The 23,684-nt window shown below is 39.9% G+C and overlaps 1 protein-coding gene across 2 annotated transcripts in view; it reads right to left on the bottom strand.

Moving 5' to 3' along the window:
* Positions 1-7,684: 7,684 nt before the first annotated feature.
* The window catches only part of sdc3 (syndecan 3), a 126,867-nt gene continuing 110,867 nt past the window's right edge, over positions 7,685-23,684 (bottom strand). The window contains exons 3-6 of one of the 2 annotated variants that reach the window (XM_069195561.1): positions 22,754-23,418; positions 18,732-18,957; positions 17,276-17,329; positions 7,685-13,146 (exon numbers count right to left, since the gene is read on the bottom strand). In XM_069195561.1, the coding sequence (XP_069051662.1) occupies positions 12,980-13,146; positions 17,276-17,329; positions 18,732-18,957; positions 22,754-23,418 (1,112 nt within the window). In that variant the 3' untranslated portion in view covers positions 7,685-12,979. The remainder of the gene's footprint in view (positions 13,147-17,275; positions 17,330-18,731; positions 18,958-22,753; positions 23,419-23,684) is intronic. The other variant, XM_006631444.3, reaches the window with a different exon arrangement.

Raw genomic sequence — 23,684 nt, forward strand, 5'->3', positions numbered from 1 at the left:
TCTATTTTCTATCCATTAACAAGTATTCAGTCCTAATACACTCACTACTACCACTGTGTATTGCATGAAATTTGAGAATTAATCAATTACAGAGAATTTTATCAAAAGCTTTCTGAAAATCAAACTCAACACAGAATACAATTGGACTTCATGCTGCTAACCTGAAAATGTCACTCCAATCTTATGTTCCAGGTCTGCAGAAGATATATTTTCATACTAGCAATGTGCCTTATAAGACAGGTATCTCATCATTACAATGAAATAAATCTGTCTGCTCATGTTATACTGACACAATATAATACAAAGCAAGATTGGTGCAAAGCTGATAGAATGAAGTAACTGAATGTAAGGTAGATTATAATCAATAAAAATAAAATGGGAAGTCTCACAAAGATGGAGAAGTAAGCATGTGTACAGTACAATATGCACAGTAAGTACTGCACTGTACTGGGTGCAGTGTGCCGAGGGTATTGAGTACTGTACTGTATGTTCAGGGTGCAATCCTCGTGCTGCCTGTGCTTTCAGGATAGGCCCAGGTGGTCATGACCCTTACACAAGCAAAGAGAGATTTCACATAACAGGTGGATAATCTACAACTTCATTTAACTCTTGATTGAAGTTCAAATAACTAAATCTTTAGGATTTTCAGCAGGTAAATGTTACTGAAATGGCTTTCAAGTTACATGCAAAACTGTACCTTGAATTCTCCAGCTGTTTGAAACCTCAAAACGAGCAAAAAGTAGCTGCCAGACAAACTAATGGCATCTTTCACACCAGGGCAGGGCAGTCCTGTCCCAACTGAGCCTAAAGTTTCCCCTGAACTTCCCTTTCAGGCCATTTGGAATCCAGCATCTCATGGCGTTTGTTTTAGCTCCCTCAGTTCTGTAATTAAACCTTTAATGATTCGATTATTGTGAACCTTTGAAACACGTGGGAGATGAGTGAGTAATGGACTGGCTTGCTTCATGAACGCTTTCACTAAGACAACAAAGCTGTGTTCCAGCAGTAACCAGGTACCACAGAACACATGCTCATTTGACTTCTTTGTTTACTGGACAGGATATAATGAGACATACTGTAGGAACTGTTGAGCATGGTTGTGATTGTTGAGTATATTGGTTATTGTTGGTTAGTAACCAAAACACAGCAGTACACAGCAGAGAACATCCTTTGAAGCTGTTAACATTGTACAAAATAACCAAGATACACTGTAACAAGATGTTTACTGTATAATCCTTTGTACAGTTTTGACCACTGAAACATCTAGCAGTACACAGTCATTCAGGTTAAACAGGTTTTGCCAGCATCAAGCTGGGGTGTGTTATTTTGCTTTATTAGCAAGAGATGCAGCTCATGCATCTTCTGTGAGAGGTGTAGTGTGCACTATTTGGTGATCTAAAATAGCCGAGGTAAACTGAGTAATCTGGAATCAGGTGGGTATGGCTTTTCATATAATAAATTATCCTTCCGTTAGAAAATAGTAGGTTATTTTCTATCTCCTCTTCTAATGTTGCCTGTTTTATCACCAATTATAATGCTGAGCACAGTAAGCTCAGATTCTTAATGAATACTAATGCATTGAACAAGTGGTAAAGATGAATGCAGAAAGCTCAGCTGATGTCACATAGCAGCCATTAGTTCTGCCTGAATATTACTTAAGTGAGCAAACGTCTGCATTATTTTCTAGAATGTCATGGTCTATAAAGGCAATAATTTGTTGGAAGATGTAATGAGAAGGTGATGAACATTTCTAATAAACCATAAGACAAAATGAGTCATTTCTAATTAGGGACATTTGTCAGTGATGCCTTGAAAATCAAATCATCAGTCTGATATACATCATTACTCTGAATAGCACAGGCGGTAGCATATCCCACTTCAACATTACCCATCATTTTCATTTCCTTTTCAGTTTTTTACATTTTGCTTTTTGCTTGTGTTCTGACCCACTGATTGCTAGACTTAACTGGTCATATTCGCACCACAACTCTCATTCACTGTAAAAAGGAGAAATTTGGTTTGACTTGTACATTTTAAAATCATTGCAAAAAATCTGCATTGAAAATTGTACAACATTTATTTGGAAATATATACAGTATTTCCAAAGCAAAGATATTGTGCTGGACTCATCCAGCAGAGCCACAGTATATCTGCTGTTTCTCAGTCTTTTTTTGTTAGAATATGCAGAAAGAATAAAGGGAAGCCTTTTGGTCAGTCCAGCCTGTTTGATTACTAATAGGTGATTGATCCAGTGCTCTTGAAATATTCCCTGAAATATACCAGGGAATCTGTTTCAACAGCATGACTGAGTAGCTTGTTCCAGTCTCCCTCAGCTGCTTTCTGAAGTGCTACCCGTAGAAAGACATAATTATCATTAAGCACAGTATGACGTAAAACAAGTTTTGAAAAAAGGAACCTTTTATACATTACCTGTACTATGCTATGACCAATACCAATTATTATTGGTCAAACAATCCTTATGAAAATGCTGAATTTATTGGTTATTCTAGTCAAATACTGCCAGCCTGCATAGACTTGAATAAATATTCTCTGCAAGAATGCACCAACTAATTATAACTTAGAGCCATGGAGATAAACTGTTTAATTTCAGAATTAATTTAGTTGGCTTCAGTACACCCTTCTGCATAAGGTAATCAGTAAAACAGTCCACTAGATAGACACAATGCAGTTAATTTCCTAGCCAAGGAATTTAATAAATCATTCTATCATTTCAATTTTTTATTATTTATTTTAAGAATCAGCACTGTTTTAAATAAACAACAGGCAACAAGCCAGCAATGCCTTCAATTATACATTTATTCAATCAGACATTCTCTATCGCAGCAATGCCTAGAACTGGAAAGCCCCATAAGCTTTATGGTTTGGACTATAATTGTCTTCAGCGACTGAATACAAAGTTAAGTTTCCCTAATTCACTAAAACGTGAAATTATTGAGGGATGGTTTGAAATGAAAACCAGAAGATCCTGTCTCTTTCCAGGACCAGAGAATGAGATATTAAAGAGTAACCACTGTCACAAGCACCCCTCTTCATTAAATAACCCCATTTCTGCAGCTTTATGTAATGTAGAATAACACCTCATAAACAAGAGACAGACAAAATCTCTAGAGGATAGATTCTGGACATGTGCCATGAAATCAGAAAATCAACAACACAGGTGTTTTAAAACACTACAATGTGGCTGTCAGCACAGGAATAGGGAATTTGGAGTTATCCACAGTCAATGTAATGTGTGACTGAAAGGCAGCTCAAATACCCCCCCACACTCCAGCTGTGAGACAAGCAGATGTTGTTTGTGCAATACTACCATTATAGTGCCCTGCTGCAGGAATCACATAATTCAGTTGGTTTTGCTCTATATGATAGTTCCCATGTCTTCCTGTTAAGTTTGCTAGTTTTAGCCATGACACTACACAATACTTGAATTCTTTGCCATGATAAAATCATCCCGTAGGAACCCTGAACTATCTCCAATAACTCCCATATGTTGATTATGTGCTACTTGTGGACATCCAGGTGGCTGCTGCACATTGATGGTGGTGGAGGGGAGTCCCCATTACCTGTAAAGCGCTTTAAGTGGAGTGTCCAGAAAAGCGCTATGTAAGTGTAACCAATTATTATTATTATTATTATTATTATTATTATTATTATTATTGTTATTATTATTATTACTTGTGCATTTACTGTAATATCTCTTTCTGAGCACACAGAGAGCAACTCATCCTTCAGTGGAAAGATTGAGGGGGCTAACATACGATTACACTTCGTAAATGGGACATTCCTCATAGCATGTCAGCAGGATAACTGTGCCTCAGTTCAGGAGATTCTGAACAGGTTGTATGGAGCTGGCTGAAGCACGGGAAGAGGAAAATGTGCCACTACAGCTTGAGGAAGAGTGAGGATAAAGAGTTGGAGTGTGAGGAAGAGTGCAGGAAGAGTGATCTGAAACACCTGAGGCATGAGGAAGAGTGCAGAGAGAGTGAGCTGAAACAGTTGGAGTGTTACTCACTAAGCATGTATTAGTCATGTATTTTTATTTTTTTGCCATCATAGATACATTTTTATACTTTTTCTCAATATGCTAGTTAAGCTTTGATAAATAATCTTTATTTTGAAGTGACGCATATCCTCATTCAAATACAGATAACATGATTAATTGTTAATTAACTTGGTAATAAAACGAAAAATCCATTGGTTTTTGTACAGTACATATGACACTAGGTTTGAGCATATATTTACCAGGATTTAGGGATTTAAGGGATTTTTATGGGACTAACATGAGATTCCCCTTTGAGTCAATCAGCAGGTTCACATCCTTTCACCTGAAGCATTCCAAACCAGAATCATTCACTCAGGAGAAGGAATTATTCACCTATTTCAGAGTCATTTCTTACCATGCTCATGTTTCAGAGCACCAGTATGGGACAGTCAGAGCTGTGGACAGTTTTGAATTATTTCAGAAAATTAGCAATAATCACATGTACTCAAAGATGTAATTCAGTAAAACAAATCATCATCTAATTTCACAGTTAAGATAATGTTAGTTTAAATTTTCTTAGAAGATAATAATAAGCACCTCATCTCCAAATTAATCGAACAGTAAGCATCTCGTGACATAATTTATTCTCCAGTAAAACTAAACATCTGTAGCATTGCAGCTTATGAATGCAGTGGCAAAAGGACATGAACCAAGCTAGGGTGAAACAGGTGCAACACTGTCTCAAAAAAGGACAATTATCTTAGCACTTTTTAAAAAAAAATGCAGAGGAAATTGCAAATCTCATTTTGAATATATGAATAATGCCTTGCTGCCAATAAAAATGATTGGTGTCTTGTTCTTTAATAATCATTTAAAACTCAGAAACTCAGTATAAATTCCTCTTCTAAGGAAAAAGATACACAGAGAACCAGTCACGTGAAACTAAGTAGATATTTCTGAGGTGTGTCACAGGCACAAATGCATAATGCTGTTAAAGGAATAAAGCAATAAAGTCTTAGCGGTTATTGTTTAGTCAATATCTTAATCTGTATTCCAGACAGTATGTGTAGCTGGAATGTTTTTAAATTCTCAAGAACAAAAACCTTCAAGGTTAGCAATTCAGTTAAAGGTCATATATTTTTAATGTCTGCATTCTCAAATTTTAATTAAATGTGGCCTCCTCCTGGAAAATGAGGATATTTTAAAGGCAATTTTCTTTTCTGAAATTTGTAATGATAAAGATGCCGACTCCTTTAGGAACGCTCTCTTTTGAGAGTTTGTCAGATAAGATAAAAGAACACAAGTAAGAATTTCAGTAGCCAAGTCAGTTCCAACTGTGCTAAAAAACCATGCATCTTGTCTCAATGTTAGTCAGGCTAAATTTAAAAAACACAAAATCTTTAATTCCATTTTAATGGCTAGAGCATTTTAGTAATATGATCATGAGAGATAGCCATCTTTTTCAATCTGAGACGATGGCTGTGTTTATGTTGGCCAGTTCGGATCACCTTGCACATTTTCCATCTTCCATGATCCCTCTCATGCAGAAAGATTTGTCCCTTTAGGGGGCTCTTTTTTGAAGGGATTTTCCTCCACATTTACTTTTGGGGGGGGGGGGTAGTTTGAGGAGCTAATTGTGCGAAGCTGCCACCAGTGGGATAATCACTGAATGGCTCTGCCTCCTAAAGGATTGTAGCAGTAGACAGTGTTGGGATTGACCCTTGCACCTCCACTGGGCCAAGCCTGGGTAAACATGGATCAAGGCCAGTTCCATCAGAAACTCAGCTGGTTGGGCTGGGCAAGGAAAAATGCCAGAAAAAAACAGATGGCAAGGAAAGTGATTCAGTGATTCAAGGAGTAAAGATGTTCATTTAGTCCAGACAGCACTGGCTTGAGTCAATAGTGTGTGCAATTGCAAAACATTTATCTTTCCTTCTTCGTGTGGTTCAGGTACTGTAGCTTTCCTGAATTGCCTGTCCTCCTCTTGAATAAGATATATGTTCATCTAACTTCTTTTTGATAAAACATAATGACAAAGATGACAACTCTACACCAACACAAATCATGTTTTCATTGCAGTGTAACAAGAAAATCCCCTGTTTTATTACTTTCTCATGATATACACTTTAAAGGTAGGCTGGCAAAGCCTTCAGGGCAATCCAATTCAGGGCCACAAGCACACCCTGGGCATTAAAACCACCAGGCCAGTAAACACCACTGAAAATGGTGCCCCCTAAAGACAGACAATTACAATATAGAAAAGGCAATGATAAGAACAAGTTGTATGAACAAGGAGTATATGTAATGGGACAGACACTCGATGTGTGTGACCAGGTATACAGAGAAGGTATTGAATGTATGCTTGGACCCAGGACTGTCACGAAGAACCCACAGTGTTTCAGGCCATGTCCAGTTAACATAGCACTGCCTTCAGAGAGTAAGAGTGTGATATACTCTCCATTCCTTTATAAGGTCTTGAGGAGATTATTATTCTCCGAGGTTAGTTTTACCCTACTGATGCGGTGTTGTTGCAATGGTAATCCTGCTCAGTACAAGAGGAACCACAGGCTCTGACGTTTCACGTATGTGCTTGGCTGAGCAGACAGTTGTCTGAAGCTGCCATCTGTGGGATAATGATCAAATGCTTGAACCAAGTCTGAAGCCCTAAAAGGTTTCACGTTTCTCTCAGGCAATCACCCAAGAAGATCCATGTTCTCTGAGAGAGGGCACCACCCACCCATGCTCCCCAGTGAGAAGCTGAAAAACCCCAAGACAATGCTAGTTGTATCTCTAGCCATTCACATTTTACTGAAGTTCTAATCACAGGAAAGTTAGCTTCAGCTGGCAGATCTTGTAATAGCCAATAATTCTGTGGGCAATTTCAGGACAGGCCACTCTTTGCTTCCTTCATGGACTCATTCTGGCACAAATGTCTTCTCAATCACCCTGCAAAAAACATGGTCACATGGCCAAAAACACTGAGATGTTTCTCCATAAACAGACTAATAGATGCTGAATATGCTAAAACAGAACAGAAGAACTATTGACAAAACACATTTTTCCAGGTTGTAAATAACTATAATTAAAAGTTTTTTTTTAATTAGAGTGGGGGGAAATTCCCACATTTAGTTCCAGGCAAAAATAGGAAAAAAACACTTGTAGTTATACATAAATGAGTAAAGCAAAGTAGGTGTTACATACATTATCGCTACAGTTGAAGTGTTTGGATAGACTTTAAATGTATGAATCTACTTCGCTTCCTGAGGCTTTGAATTTACCAGATCAGTGTGGAAGCTATTTTGTTGAAGAAAGAATGGACATATATTGCCCATAAGAAAACGTTATGCCAGGCAGACAGATCTCTCAATACCAATATCAATACCTTCAAGTTCAAATTCTTAATTTTGATGTTTGTTCTGATATTTATACGGCCTTGTCTGCAACACTGTTAAAATGATCCTATTAAAGCTTGTTAATTAAGATAGATGTGATAATTAATTACTTTTGAAGAGTCTGGTGTCAGGATTGTTAGGAAAAATGTACAAGTGGCTTTACAGATAACCCATCTGATGTCTTGGGAGATGCTTTTGTGTCCAGTTTTGCAACTCAAGCAGACATTCATGATCTACACTGTACAAGAAGGAGCGAGCCAGTGAACCTTAAGCCAATGAAAACAGCAGTGGAATCAGTGAAGCCCAATCAGACCTTTTATTACGGACAATTTGGCAGTGACACATTTACGAGGAAAGAGAAAATAAGAAAAGAAGAGAAGGTGTTTGGCCTTAGTGAAACCAGTTTTGACATCACTGGATAATGCCCAGCTCCCAGCTCCAGTTAGCCCCTCTGTTTCTCTACACCTCCAGTATCTCACACATTAGTCACACTTTGTATATTAAACAAATAGGAGTCACTATGTTATGCATTTCAGACTGATAATGAGTACTGCTACTATTTGCCTTTAGCTGAACATCGCAGAGGTCAAGACGAGAAAAGAGAGCTGTTCCATACTGATTAAATGCTTTTCTGACACTTAAAAATGTCATATATTTTTAAGAAAGCTGGTGATTAGAAAGTTTTCCTTTCCACGCATGCCAGCAATCCGCTCTACAGTGATATTAGGGGAATATAATGTCTTACACAGGGAAAATTGAACCAATTGATAAGCTTCACGTCACTATTGCTAAAGGCAACAGTCCTTGTACACATCTTCCACTGTAGCTCAGCTTCTAGCTAGTTCTTGGTTGAATTACAAAATACGCCATTTCACAGCATCTGTTAGCTGAACTTAACCTACTCAGTACGTATTCTGTCTTTTCCGACAGATATGGAAAATAGATTTTGCAATAACCATCTTACAGGTCAAGAGATGATATACACATGATTAAAATCCACCAGGGTGTCGATGCTTTGGAATCAAAAGGCAAAAACATGTGAAGCCCAGAAATGAACAGAAAGCACTGGCTTGGAGTGGGAAAACACCAAAGGCAAAAGCAGGGAAAGAAACAGCTTTTATTCATGTTGCTTGTGTGCAAGAGCATCAGTAGGACTCTGGTTCTTAGTGACTGACTGAACACTACTGCTCTTAAACTATGGACATGGAAAACCTCCACGTGCTTGATCAACATATTCAATCCCAGTGTCCAGAAGAGCCCTGAGCTGGATCCAGAGTCCGAGTCGACGTGGTCCGAGATGTACAGTCCTACTCATCTGGTTCCCATTGAGGTGTAATCCACTTGCGCATGTAATGGGCCTTCAAAGTCAGCACAGCATGGCCCTCGACATTTTTAAGAAACACAGATTTTCAAAATCTTTTCTGCTTTTCCCTAACCGCCGGCTGCGTCTTACCCAGCAGGTAGCATCGTCATCTGCAGGCTATCTTCTGCAAGAGCATGTGTAGATATGTGAAAAGGAACAGGAATAAGCACACTCACTCAGTTGTGTGCTCCTCTCAAGGTCTCCCACACGCACACAAATACAGGTATATACAGCTGTTAAAGATTTGACAACTCCACCTTTGGAAACCCCATTGGTTCCCATTGTCCATCAATACATTACAAGACACCTTGGACAACACAGCTACTTCATTCTGGTACAAGACTCCCAACTTTTTCCTCCACGCTCCACCTCAGTCCCAGCACTGTTGTTCTAGAGAGAGGGAGAAACATGCAGTTCGCAAACCGATTCAGAAGCCGGCAGCTATTTTCTCGCATTTCCCAAATCATTACTATGATTACATCTTTGCCCCTTCAAAAATATTTCAATTCACAGTCAGAATTTCTGTTTCTTAAAGATAAAACCCATGTTCTAGGCACATCTTTTTCAGGCAGTTGATCAATATGTACACTATAAAGAACACCCAAAGGTCTCTCCACCTGTGACTAGGACCTTCCAACTACCTTCTAACATTCCAACTAAGCAGTTGATCTACTGGTGCTAGTTAATGCTTACCTATTTCTGCATTCAGTCCTTGGTTTATAAAATCCCCAACTTAAGTTGATTGCTCCCACAACTTTACCATAATGAACTTTGAGTCACGCCTCATTTTTTTACTAAAAGTTGACCCCCTTATTGCATTCTTAACAGCTCTTAATAGGTGGTCAGTTTATGATGAGTAGATACAAGTAGGAACAACACTTTCTATCCTATTCCAGGGGATCAGCTGATAGCATTTACTTTAGCACTGAAGACACACAGAAATTAAGTATCTCAACAGATTGATACTGTAACTTCACTTCAGTTCATTTGAACATTTAAGGGGTTATCAATGACTATCAATTAATGATTATTGAGCTTCATGCCTGGCTCCAATCAGGAGTGTGGAATGCAAGTAAATTCCTAACTGCATCTAGCCACCTTTAAATGGTCACCTGTGGAAAGCTTTTTAGAAAAATAGAGAAATAGCAAGCTGAGGTTCCTTTTCTTGAATTACTTCAGAACTACAGAATATTTTTGAAGTTACTAAGACTGAGTGCAGCAACAGGCTGACAAGGTCTAATCAAGTCCAATTACAGGAATTAATTAGTCTCCAATTAATAGCTAATTTGGTATAAAAAACACAAGATGAAAGGATCCTGCAGGTTGAGAACTACTGCTCTAACTAATAAAAAATGTATTATGACATTTCAGGATTGACACATAACTGTAAGATCTTCCCAGTATCATGTTGGACAGATTCATATAGTTTTGTAAGAGATGCAAAAAGCTGCATTTTTCAGACAGAAACTATACAGTGACAGTTTTGGTGAAATATTCTGCACCAAAAGCTTTGCGTCAGCGCCACAACAAAGAACACTGAACACTAAAAAGGCCTTTAGCTAGGACGTAGCAGAAGAACAAGAATCAAGCTTACAAAATGATCAGGTTATCACATGAATCTCTGGAATAGTGTATCTACTGTACAAGCAAGTTATGAAATGATGTCTAGCCCTCTAAGATGTCAGTGAGTTTTATAAAATATTAAAGCAACTTCTTAAACTAAACGGAGGCCTGCTTTGGTGTATTTCAGGGATTTTAAAAAAGAAGAAAAACACTACAGGGTTGTTTCTTGCAGAACCTCCAAGTAATAGCTTGTGCTTATATAGGTTAAATCTGGTATTTAGTTTTACACAATCACAATCAACAATCTAGAGTTAATGATGAAATATTTTTCTCTTTTACCAAGGAGATGGTCTGACACCAATGTCATATTGTAACAGTTTTAGCCTTTATGTAGCAAGACTTTATAAAGCCCTTAGAGAGTCACATCTTGAAAAGTGATCAGGTAATATACATACGACTCTCCCTCCCAGAACTGAAGAAAACAGTCTCCATCTGTTTCTGCTTTTAAACCTAAAGCTAACCTGTCAGATTCCACAGTTTCATTATTAGGTCACAAGGGGTTTTATAAATCTGTTGTTAGGTGTTTTATGACTGAATCACAATCACATTCTATTAAATAAAAGTTGGAATTTAATTGATTGTTCTCAGCTTCTACTACCTGTCCAGACTCATTTTAGAATGTGGACACTGTGAGAATGGATTCTGCATTTATTAACTCATGTGCTGGTGCAACGAATGAATATAATGCATCTAAAAACAAAGGACTGTATTACAAGTATCAATGAAATCATTAAAAAATAAGCTATTTACATCAATAAAGCTTTATGCAACAGTATGATTTTGTTTTATACAGCATAAAAAATGGATCCAAATGGGTTTACAGCCAAGTGATTCATTTAAGTGTCCTAAGCTCCTGTCTGCTTTACAGTCTTCAGACTAATTGTGAATTACAAACACCACAGAGACTCACAGCTTTCTTACTTGTAAATTGTAGTTTAAAAAGCATCCTAAAGGTTTATACTAAACTGCCTACTCAGAGCATATCTGTGTCCATGGAAGTATGTGCTTCTTTCACCTACAACTGACTGAATTCTGGAGTCAGATGGAAATTATTTGTGTGCATTTCAGTGGGAAAGGAGAAACCTACAGTTTTATATTATAAGCCTGAAGGCAGCCCTGTACCAATATAATTATGCAAAATGGCTATCATAGGTTACTTAGACATGTAGGGGTATTTGGTAGGGGATGCAGGTATCTTAAGACTAAGCTTCAAGCTTTAAATATAGTAATTGAAATTGCACACAATGCATATACAGCATGCATATGCATGAAGTTTATGCAAAGGAAAACAAATTAACAAAACATCTGCTATGGTATATCCCCTTCCCCAGAGAAACATCCCTCCCAAACAATCCCCAAAAGTCCTTATATTAAGCAGAGTATACCAAGAAAACATTCTCAATATAGTCGAGAGGTTTGATTAAACCTCTCTCTATGGCACATTAAAAGCCTACAGATAAATGGAATACAATAATCACTCTTAAATATGCACTATTCCTTATATACAATAAAGAAACGAACTTGCAGTAAAAGCTTAAATAGTTCCTATACCTTCTCAAATTAGGCTCCTGATGAGGTTTTTTTAATTAGGTTCCTATAGCTTTATAAATTAGGTGCCTATAGATTTGTAAATCAGGATCCTAGAGCTTTGTAAATTTAGCTTATTAAGAAAAATATCCCCCAAAAAATTCTAGGCTCAACTAATCATAGTAGAATTGTTGAGAAAGCAAGAGATAGCTCATTTGGATACATGTCTTTCAAACCACTGTACATGTATTAATAAGGACTGAACAGTTAGCTATGCAAGCTGATCTGAGCAACATAACACCAAGTTGTGAAAGGCACTACATCGGAATTTGAATTGTTGTCATTCTTTTTTTATTCCAGTTTGCTTTGATTGTTAACAGGCAATACGAGATGAAGGTAGACAGTCTCATTCTCTGCCTTCCAGGAGCGCAGCAGATAGGTGAATTATAGTGCGCAGAAATGTTTTTAAGATAACTAAAAAGTAATTAAAATTTCATCCACTTTGCTGTAAATCAGTTTAGACAACATACCTGCCCTATATTTAGCTGTACTTTAGTTATGAGCCCTAATGCTTTCTGCTGGGGAAAAATATCTTGAGTTGTGTCAAACAGACAGATATTCACAAAAGACGGCTTTTCCCTGGTAACACAACAGTCACTATAAGATCATTTCATTAAAAGGATTGTGCTGCAAATCACAGGGCCCTCTTGTACGTGGTGCCTAATGATTTTTACGACTGATATTAGTTCAAATTGTTCCTAATTCTGATTCAATTACAGCTCCAAAACATAGCCTCTGGTTCCTGATAGCCCAACAGCGATCCCCTCCACCAGCTCAACTGCAGTCGCCTCAACCTTCATCTTTTTTTTCAGTGCTGGGACCAAAGGTTGAAACAATTGTGCCGGAAAAGGTTAAAAGAGCTTGAACGTTATAAAATAATGAAAAATTTAAAAAAAAGTTGAGCTTTTTTTTCCTTTTTTTGTGTTTTCTCTTGTTTTTTTCTTAAGTTTAAAAGAGAGTTCTCTTTGCGTTCAGAGTCCGTGGAGCGATAGGCACTCTCAGGTTGGCCACTGGTTATGCATAGAACTCCTCTTGCTTGTCTGGTTTCTGGTAGGTGACTGTGGCCTGCTTGGGCTCCTCCAGAGTGTAGCTGCCCTCGTCCTTCTTCTTCATCCGGTACACCAGCAACATGACCAGGAAGGCGGCGAAGAGAGCCCCCACCACTCCACCCACGATCACAGCTAAAGGAGTCAGGACAGAGAGGGAGAGGCATTAGAGGAGAGGGAATGCACTGAAGCAGTTGCTGATTAATACAGTATCACGCACCCCTGCATTAAGTAAAGTGCCTGTGGTTTTTCTTTGACTGACTGCAGCCTGACAAGTTTTTAAATGTATTAAGTCCAGAACCGTTCCCAAATAGTCACATTGCATTTATTCAGCAGGTACAGCAGGGAGCTGTGTCAGCGTGCAGTTAATTCCACGCTGAAAAGGAGAAAGAAGGAGCCTTGTTCAGGCTTCTTCTGACACATTGGGTTTCTTCTTTCCACTTTTCAGTGTGTAATTCAATTTTAGTCGTTGCTTGATTCAGCTGGGGCGTGTCCTTCAGGCTGCTATCTGCCAGGCGTCGCACGCAGACGCCAGAGGACTCCCCGAATCCAAACCGTAACGTGATGAAAGCACCTCTAGTAGGTGCTTTTCCAGTGCTGGCAGGAAGCAGGCACTGGGATGCAGCCCTGCTGCTCTCAAAGGAGGCCGGCATCTTGAAAGAACCTGCAGCCGACACTTTGTAAACATGTCACTATGCAAAAAACAAGAAGCAAAATTATAGCTTTGCATGGTCGTAAGAGCAGTTGGTGAGGCTTAACACTGTATTTTGTGGAACGGGCTGTTTGTAAACACAGTTGCGTGCCTCACGGCAACTACACAGGTTCAGAGATCACAGCTACTGGAACACACTGAAAAACCTCGAGGGAAGGCAAAAAAAGAGTAAAATGAAAAAAAACAGCAATATTTACAGCAAAAGGGAGGGAGGTGAAAGAGATAGTGTTTGGACTTAGGCGAGGTGGGTACAAGAAAACTAAGGGAGATATTTAGCAATTTTCAACGGAACAGGACCTTAGGTGAGACATACTGTAGAGACATCCCAGCCAAACCACTACAGGAAAATCCAACCCAAGAACACAAAAAGACAGTTTTGCAGTGAAAAGGAAATGACAAGAGGAGAAGCAGGCAGGGTGGCAGAAAATGAGAGGGGAGAAGAGTCACAGAAAAAGGACAGAATTGTAGGTAATTACCAAGTCCCGTCACTCAAAGCCAATGCTGGTAAATTACATCACAAACAGAACACAGGCAGCAAAAAATACCCACAACATCGGTCATCTTGAAGGCTCAGTCTTTTAGGGATTGTTTTCTTTAAATAGCAAAGTCAACTAATTATCAGTTAAACTGGTCACCTCCTTGACCTTATGCTGTTAAAATTGGAAGAAAATCTATATGAAATGTTGAAATGTGACACCTGGCGACTAGGATTTGTGTTCCCCTGCAAAGATCTACAGACCAGTGGTACTGTTTATAACTTAGGTGGGGAGCTGCGTCAGCATGCAGAGGCTTCAAAGGAACAAGTAATAGGTTTATTCCATGCTGAAAAGAGAAGAAAGAAAACAACGTTTCGGCCGTGGAGCCTGCACAGCCGAAAAGTTGTTTTCTTTCTTCTCTTTTCAGCATAGAATAAACCTACCTGTGTTACTTTTCCCTTTTTATAACTTTATCACTGACATGATATATAACTCTGAATTAGATAAAAGCTGCCCTAAATGATGTGAGAGAAGGGAATAAAGCAATCCTACACAGTACGACCTTGACAATCAATAATGTAAAAATATAGTAAAAAAAACCCAAGAATGCAAATACTAACAATTTAAGGACTGACTAATTGAATTTCTCACATGAAGTGGCTCAATAATAGACTGTTTTACTGTGGGGTTTTATCTGGAAGTGATGTACACAGAACTCAGAGTTCCGCCTTTTTTACCTCAGGAAAGTGCCTTAGCCTGAAGCCTTTGGTATGTTTGTCAATGCCAGTTTCTGTAAATAGCTTGACTGTGGTTTGTGTGTTTGCAAAGGACATCCAGCAGAGCTCAGCTAAGCATAAAAGAGAGAGCAGAACAGAGGCTGAGGGGAGAGCAAGGGGCGAGGACCGAATTGCAAAAAAATGAGAAGTGTGGGGTGAGAAGGGGACAGTAATGTGATTTGCTTTGCCCAAAGACAGATCCTAACACACCACAGACTGTAACCACTGAAATGTACGGTACATAAAGCATGAAAGCAGAACAGAAACCAAGTTCCATGATGCATCAGGTGAACAAAAATTTCCTGCAATTTAAACGCATCCCCGTAAAACCCTGTTTTGGTGGAAAAATCACCAAACAAAATGAATAGCTCTTAGCTTCTATCTTCAGCCTGCTAATTGTTTTGCCTTGTTTTTAGTTAAAAAAACGACAGATCACATCAAATCTATTTAACTTTAATTTCAGTCCTCCATTTCTCCCAGTTTAGCCAATTGTTTTAATCATTTTATCTCTGGGTCTTTTGCCACATACTGAGCAAGAAATCTGCTACAAAAATATTAGTTCAGCATGAAATAGCCATGTAGGATATTCTACAAAACCTAAGTGCTGCATTTAAAATTGTATTGATTTCCAGAAATCATCCGAAACCCAAATGGCATTGAATACTTTTAACTGGGATCCTGAGATCACTTCAAGAGCGTTCATTACAGTTCAAAGGGAGGTATGTGGTCGGAGAGCAAATGACAAGAAACCCAAACTTTCTTATGACAAAAACAGTCAATTCGGTGCTTTTTATTTTCTGGTTTTTTTCCCACTAGAAGGAAGCAGTGTAGGCTGTCATTTCATTGTGGTAAAATCTTTTTGCCTGCCATGGTGACCACGAGACAGAGAAAATATGGTTGCTCAGTAAATGTAACTGGCCACGTTCGTGCTTTCCAAACGGTAAGGATGTTGATCTCACACCACAATCGCAGTGCTGAAGACTGGAGCATCTGTTCAGATGACCACTGCTTCAACCAGGAGGGCGCCACATGATTCTGAGAATGTGTCTTAAGTCACCCACATAGGAACACAGCTCTTCAGAATTGTAATGCCACATGGCATTCTGCTTGTTATGCCAGTTTCCAAGCCTTGTACATTAATATTTGTGGTAAGGAATAATCTGGATTTATGAAAGTGCTAAGGACAGCCTTCAAGGAATCACTCATCTCTTATGCACACTCTTAACTACCACCCTGGATGAGCCCTGAAGTAAGCAAGACCTCCCCACATATCAGACTTCAGACTGGTCCAACTGTAGTATTTGAAGATGAACCTGAGAAACAAGTAATTCTTATTTTTCAGGTCTGACTGATCTTTAAGGAAGATTAGCCGGTGTAGAAACAATTATTCTAAAGCAAATGCCCATATAAAGGCTTTGCATTCATTTTGCTTCACCATTATGAACAGCAAGGACATAAGATGTGCCAAATATGAGCATGTCATCAGTACTGCCACAGAAATGCTGCTTTTCTTGATAAAGAATTAACATAATTCTTTATCTGTGGTGTAAGGTGATGATGTTTGTTTGCCTGCTGGTTTGTTGAAGACATACTGTAGCATCTGTGTCCGCCTGCTTTCTTTCTGTGTTTTCGTGTCTGCAAAGCAAGACGTACCCCTGTTTGTAAACTGAAAGAAGCTCTATTATACATAGTCTTGTTAAATACTAGCAACTAATCCACTAATAATTAATCAAGAGTTTTTCATGCATACGGGACTTATTCTGTTCACTTAATCGTGGGGTAGTTCAGAGTTGCAGTGTGCAGTACCGTGTCAATTCTTTTCATTATGATGTTAACACAACAACTGAGAATCCAAACTGAACCAACAGAACATCATCAAGAACACAAAAAAAACATTTTTACAAGATCCTGTATAAAATAACCTAACAAGTCAGTTTTTATGATCCAGTTGCCCCATCATAGAATTCATTCATAAAATGATGAAATTCTGCCACTGAGTCCATTCAGGAAAACAGTATGAAACAATGCCTGGTGGGGACAGTTACTGTACTAAACTCTGCTCTGACACCTCCACTATCCCATCTGCTCTGTTTCAGCACCGGCCTGATGAGATGTACAGTACAGCCTGGGTTGGTTTATGACAGTTCGATGTGGTCGATTTAGAGGGAAGTCCTACTTGTTGGTTTTATACTGCATGTCACGGAAAGGTCCAAGGAAAACACACAAAGCAGGGAAGACACTTGGGTTCTAACCCCAACTGGGTTCATCTACCTAGGTCTAGCTATATCTGCTTGTTTTACCTATCACCAGGAAATCTGCGAAGACCACTGCCAGCAAGCCTCCCATCATCACAGCTGGGGGAGAGAGACAAGGACATGGCTGTCAGTGATGGCTAGGGGGGCTTCTAGCTGAGCCCTCGGAGGCTGAGGAGAGTGAGTGGGAGAGGCCGGGGGGGGCACTGAAAGACTGCCTGCTATTGTCTAGAGAAAGAAGGAACATCACAAAACTCACTACTTCAGGCTGGGTAACTGTTCCGGTTCAATGCTGTGTAAACAAGATGAATCCTGTAACCTGTGATAAAACCAGCACATTTTTTGTATACAGAATAATTAATTCTCATACATGTTGAATACTGCCAGAAGGAATGCAGAATCCTGGTAATACTGTTCTGCACAGCAAACTCAGGAACAATATTCTTCAGATTTATCTCATTAATGGTGTCTTGTACACAAAGATCACTAATGACATGCACACTTCCTTGTAATAGGATATAACGATTAGTGCATTTACTCACTCAATGTCAGGAGCTCAGACATTTGTAGTGCTGTCAGTGAGAGTTGCATCATTCTACTGATTAGGGCTACACACCCTGCAAGGCACAGTAGGACTTGCAATATGTCAAATATCTAAAAACTTCACACTGGGCTCATTGGAGAACAAGAAATCCTATTTTCACCCACGTGCAGGGGTTGTAGAGACATATTGGGTGCAATAACTGCCAATTCCAAATTGAATGTGAACATATGAAAAATGGGAAATGAAAATGAAGAATCATCCATATAAGCAAAAAGAGCTCCAGTCCTATTTCGAACGAGCTGTTTCAAGAGAAACATTACAACTTAATTTCCATGATTCCTGCAAATGAATAATTTCAGCTGCTGTGCTCATAGTTGAAACAATTCAGAACAGACCTGTCAGATTGTCTGACAGCCAGGAATGAATCCGTATGTGCTAAGCAGATGATATAAAATCTCTTCCTGGAGAAAGAAAATAATCAGTATTCAGGAGACAGAAATATGTCCCATTTTCTGTCCTATATGACTATATGTACATCAATAAAAACCAGACTTACCTGTGTATATTTCTTTTTGATATATATATCTTGTGGGAAGGGAAAAATAGGGGAAAATAACTAATATTGATTTTGAAAACAGTGAAAATGTGAGAAACAGAAGTAATGAAGATTAACAAGTAACAAGAAGCAGATTTCTAGAAGACAGCATCCATCTCCTTCTGAAGTCTGACCCACTTTTCCTAAAAAAATAATAATAATATTAAGAAAGAAAAATAGAAATTTCACTGCAACAAAAAATGAGAAAGAAGAAATTAAAAAAGAAAAGGAAGAAATGCCAGGAGGTTCCAGGATGAAAGGATGTCACATTTGTGATTCAAGCTGAAGGCACGCAGGACACGCAGGAGGGGGCGCTGTTGGGACTTCAGCGTTGGTCCAACATTGATCCTGCAGGCTTTTCTCACCTATGAGAACCTCCTTCCTCTCCAGTATGTTCTTCTGTGGGAGCTGGGCAGCAGAGCTACCAGTGTCAATGGTGTTCCCAGTGAAGTCGGGTTCCACTTTGTCCTCCGGCTCCTTGGTTTTGCTCTTCACAATCTCATTGCTGGTGTTGCCGTCCTCGATCTCGAAATCACCACTTGGCCCGGCCAAGCCTACTTCGTTCGTGAGGCTGCCATCTGGCACATCCGTCTGCGTGAGGGAAAAACACTCTGTAATACCAGGACGTCTCTCACTCTGACTGTGGGGAAAGAAGCAAACACATCTATACTGTACTTGCTGCTGCCTGTGATGAGACAGCATGGGCAGTCCACTGCTCAAGCAAGGGTATTGATGCTAGGCGTATTTACAGATATCTCCATTTTGTTAATAATGTGGTTGTGGAGAGTTTCAAGAAAGCAATTGCTGTAGTTCACAGCTGTAGAAAATAAGGAAACCTCATAGGCCCATAAGCATTCACATGCAAGACCAGCTAGCGTTAAAAAAAAATATTTAACACACCCTCCATAGAGATTCAAACCTATTGTGTTTGCTAAAACTGTGAACCGTGAAACAGAAATACTGGAGAGGACAATGACAGGTTTTACTTAAATCAATGAAAAACCTTACCAAAGACCCAGAGTGCGGCGAACTGCTTAGAATATCCATTTCATACATTTGTGATAAGTGCAAATGTACTGCTACAGAAATATCTATAAATTCAAGAAAAGGAATAAGCTGCAAGGAAGTAGACGCATGCATGTTCTGCTTAATGGGGCATTCACACCTACAGCGCAGCAGCACAAGTGACGAAACACATTTTTTTGGTGTTCACATTGGAGGTGGCACAAATTCTGACAATGAGACTGTTGTGGTGGAAATGTAGTACAAGTCAGAAGAAGAAAAATACAAAATACAATGAAGTAAGCACAAAGTAAATGAAACCCGATTGATTAAATCCTCAATAAGTACGGTTATATATCTTTAAATGTTGATGCCTGTTGATTTATAAATATGAAAGCCCAGATGTGGTATTGTTGATCACTCTATAGCATTCATTTTCTGGGCATGCACAGCTCTGGGTATTGAGCCACTTCAACAATCAATTTCTCCATTTTGAATATACTGTAGGTTGCATTGTGTGTATTACAGTATGGGGGGTGAGAAAAGTATGAGAAAGTTTTATGCCCTAATAAAAGGGCTACTGAGGACGATATCATAAAACCTTAAACATTGGCAGTAAGCACTAAATGTACTTATTAATGTAATTATCCTCCCATTTGGTTGGTCATCATGTTCTGGATGTACTTTTTAATGATGAAAATAAATCTGCAGAACATTTAGGCACATTTAGGTTTTTCCCTATTAAGGAGTGTGAGTGATGATCCGAGAGATCTCAGGATGCTGCAGGCAATACTTTAACCCCAAGTACCATGCACTTGAAACAGCTTGCACTCTCAGTAGCCCGTGCACAATTAATTCAATGGTGTCGATAGCCACTTCTGTACTGGACTGCTGAACCATGGCCAACTGAACTTCGAAAACGCAGCTCACAGGGAGGCCTAACGAGCAGGATGCTTTGTAAATATAATAAATAGTAAGTGCTGTTGCCAATCCGCAAGAAACGTGACTGCAACTAACCCTGGAAACATTTCTAACCTGGTAAGCTGCACTTTGAAGTTTAAAGACTTCATTGCAGCAAGGAAAGCTGAGAATTCACTAAGAAAAACTGCCATTCCCTTCCCAAGCCCCAGACTTAGAAAAGCAACAGTGGCATTTTGATGAGCAGAACCAATCAGCCCAGATGGGGAGCCTCTGCTTCTCCTCTGCGGTTCCTCACCCCCAGACGCTAACTGTGACACTCCGGAATCCTCTTTAACTTTGTCCTGACATCCGTCGACATACCAGCAACCGGTTCCATTACAGGTTTAATGCCTGGGAGCGTCCCAGGAGACGGAACCGTCCAACTGTCTGCAAATTCCATCAAGTCTGATGCCGAGTGCTTCTCCTGTCTCCCGACTGGAGTGTGAACCAGCGGGAGAGAGGAGAACAGGGAGAGCAGGGAGAATAAAAGGAGGAGGCTGTGCACGCATGGTTGCATCCTCAGAAAGCCTCTCTTAAAACTGTCTGCCGCAGCCTGACAGGGATTAAGTGAAGGTCATGGGCAGCCGAAAGCCAAAAAAAACGTACCATTTTGGATTAGTAGTAGTTTTCCTTGGGCAACAGCTATTGTAGAGTCTTTGATGTGGAAATATAGTTGCAGTCACAAGTGCTTCGGATCTCATACGAGGCAACTTACTCTTTTATGAAGCATAATAAATGCCCTTGAGCAGTTATTAGTCAAGGATATACCTCTTCTACATTTCGGAAACATTCAGGCATCCAAGAATTAGGAAGTTAAGTCACTCTTGTTATTTTGTTTTCTTTCTGAAATAGCCATTTTCTGATTCCAAAGAACGAAGGAACATAACCTCCGGGTAAAAATCTTAAACATTTGCATTGTTCTTCTCTTGTCACTTAAACGTTTTCCTTTCTGATGCACAAAATCATTTATATGGTGATCCTCTGCTTATATTTTAGTCATTTTGTTTTAAGCTAAATCTGACAAATCTGCATTTTTAGTCACAAAAGTAGCATGTTAGCTTTATGGATGTGTGGAAAGGAATGAATGTCAGTATTGATCAACAACTAGAAATGAGTCAAATAGATTTGAGTAATACATGGACAGAATTGCTATTACAACACTTCAAATTGGCTGCTTCTGTACATTTTACCTTGAGTTGAGATCGTGCGTCAAACAATGGGAATGAAAGTCAAATCTGGCTATTTCTCATCCATATTCCATTGTATTAATATCAGGCAAAACTATAATAGTGGAAAATACTAATAGAGATTTTAAAGGAACAAGTAATAGGTTTATTCCATGCTGAAAAAAAGAAGAAAGAGAACACAACGTTTCGGCCGTGGAGCCTTCTTCAGGTGTAATAGAGATTTTAGGTGTCTTAGAGCTTTGCACATTAGATTCAAACACTCAGAGGGTTTTGTCCTCTCTGGTCCCAGCTCACCAACCAGCCTTAGTCAGGAATATACAAAAACACACAGCTTTATGGTTTATGCAAACGTTTGTCAGCACTGTGCTATTTGAGAAATGTTGTTAACCCACAGTAATAATAATCTTTCCTGGATGCTTGAGGCATGACTCATAGCTATGTGAGAAGGCAGCTGTAGGGCACCAACTTCTTCAGTAAACCAGGTGTTTTGTTTATATCCTCCCAGACATTCCCTGGTCTGTTTACAAGGATAAGTAACTGTTTCACTCTAGAGTCAGATAAAAGCAGATATGCACATTGCAGCTTCCTCACAGCGGCTGTGTATTGTCTGAGGATTGAGCCTCATCACAGCATTAGAAGACTATGCTCACATAACACGATAGAAAAAGTGCAATTCCTACACTGTCTGAACCGGACTGAGTGGAACAGCTCCACTCTGAACCCAAGCTGAAGTTCAGGTTTGGCCCTGTTGTCTAGTCTAGTCAATATCGAGATGTAAGTAAGATTCTTTAGGGGCTCAAAAATATCTCATCCAATTACACAACACTGACCCCTGTGACTGGCCAGGTCCCCATGTTTTTTCAGTGTTATCACCAATTGCCCATCACTAGCTGGTATTGCATTTAAGCCAAGAGAACAATTGTGTAGTTGTGTACTACACAAAATTGTGTAGTTCTTAAAAGTTTTGCTGTTTGTTGTACTGGTCAGTTATGCATGAGGCCATTGTGAGATAGTGTATTAGATTATTCTAGAATCTAGACTCTGATTCTAGATTCTGTAGCTCTGACTTCAGATTCAGGCAGTTTTTGACATATTTTCTGTATCAAAGCTTTCAAAATGAAAAACATCCTGAGTGCTGTAGCAATAAACGAAGTTCTTAAATGTATTCAAGGGAAAATGCAAAAAATATTTCAATACGTGGCGTGGCCCTCGACTCCGATGGACTGTGACTGTCTCACCTGTGCTGTAGAGCTGAGGAACAGGCCGGAGGTGGTCTGCTCTGTCTGGAGCTCTGTCCTTGGGAGGAGGGTGGTGGTCTGTGCAGGACGGAGCCTCACAGTCGAAGAGGAAGGAGCAGCAGTGGGGGTGGCTGTTGCTGGAGCCCAGGGCCTGTTTCGGCCAGGGGCGGAGGCTGCAGCTGTGGTAGACATCGCCGTAGGAATGGTGGGAGTGCTTGACATGGTTTTCCTTCTGCGGAGGACCGCCGTGGTGGCCGTGATCGTGGTTGTAACGGCAGCGGCGGGCTCAGCGGTGGGCAGGGCAGTGGTGCGTCTCTCCTCGGTCTCCTCTGGGATGAAGACGTCCTCCCTGACCTCTTCTGTGGTGCTGAGGTCCGTGGCACTGGTCGTGGGCACTGTCTGCTGGGCCGTGGTGGTGGCCGAGCTGGTCGTCGCCATGGGGACAGAAGCGGAAGAGCCGGGCTCTTGGCGGCCTGACTCCGTGGCTAGGGAGCTGCTCTCCTTCTCGTTCTCCCCTGGCTCCACCAGCGGGCGCTGGGTACCTGTTGGCATGGCAGCAGGTGGCACGGAGGGGGCTGGCGAGGTGGCCTGCGTGGTGGAGAGCGAGACTGGCACTTCCGTGCTGAAGGTCACCTTGTTTCTCGGCTTCAGCTGTACAACAGGGACTTGAGGAGGAGTGGATAAGAGAAAGCGAGAGACAATGTCAATTTTCAGCCATTTCTAGAAGAGGACTCCTACTATTAATCCAGCATATGTTCGGGGTTGTCACAACCCAGAAAAGCAGCTTTCTAATAATGCACTGCTGGATTAAAGGCTTAGTTTCACACATTATTCCACTTTGTGTGCATTTGTATTTTTTTTTATTTGCCTCTATTAAATATGTTTCACTCTAACCTTATTTGCCAGCAGCTTGTAATATGCACTGCACTTA

The sequence above is a fragment of the Lepisosteus oculatus genome, chromosome 11 (assembly GCF_040954835.1).
Source record: "Lepisosteus oculatus isolate fLepOcu1 chromosome 11, fLepOcu1.hap2, whole genome shotgun sequence".
Taxonomy (NCBI): Eukaryota; Metazoa; Chordata; class Actinopteri; order Semionotiformes; family Lepisosteidae; genus Lepisosteus; species Lepisosteus oculatus.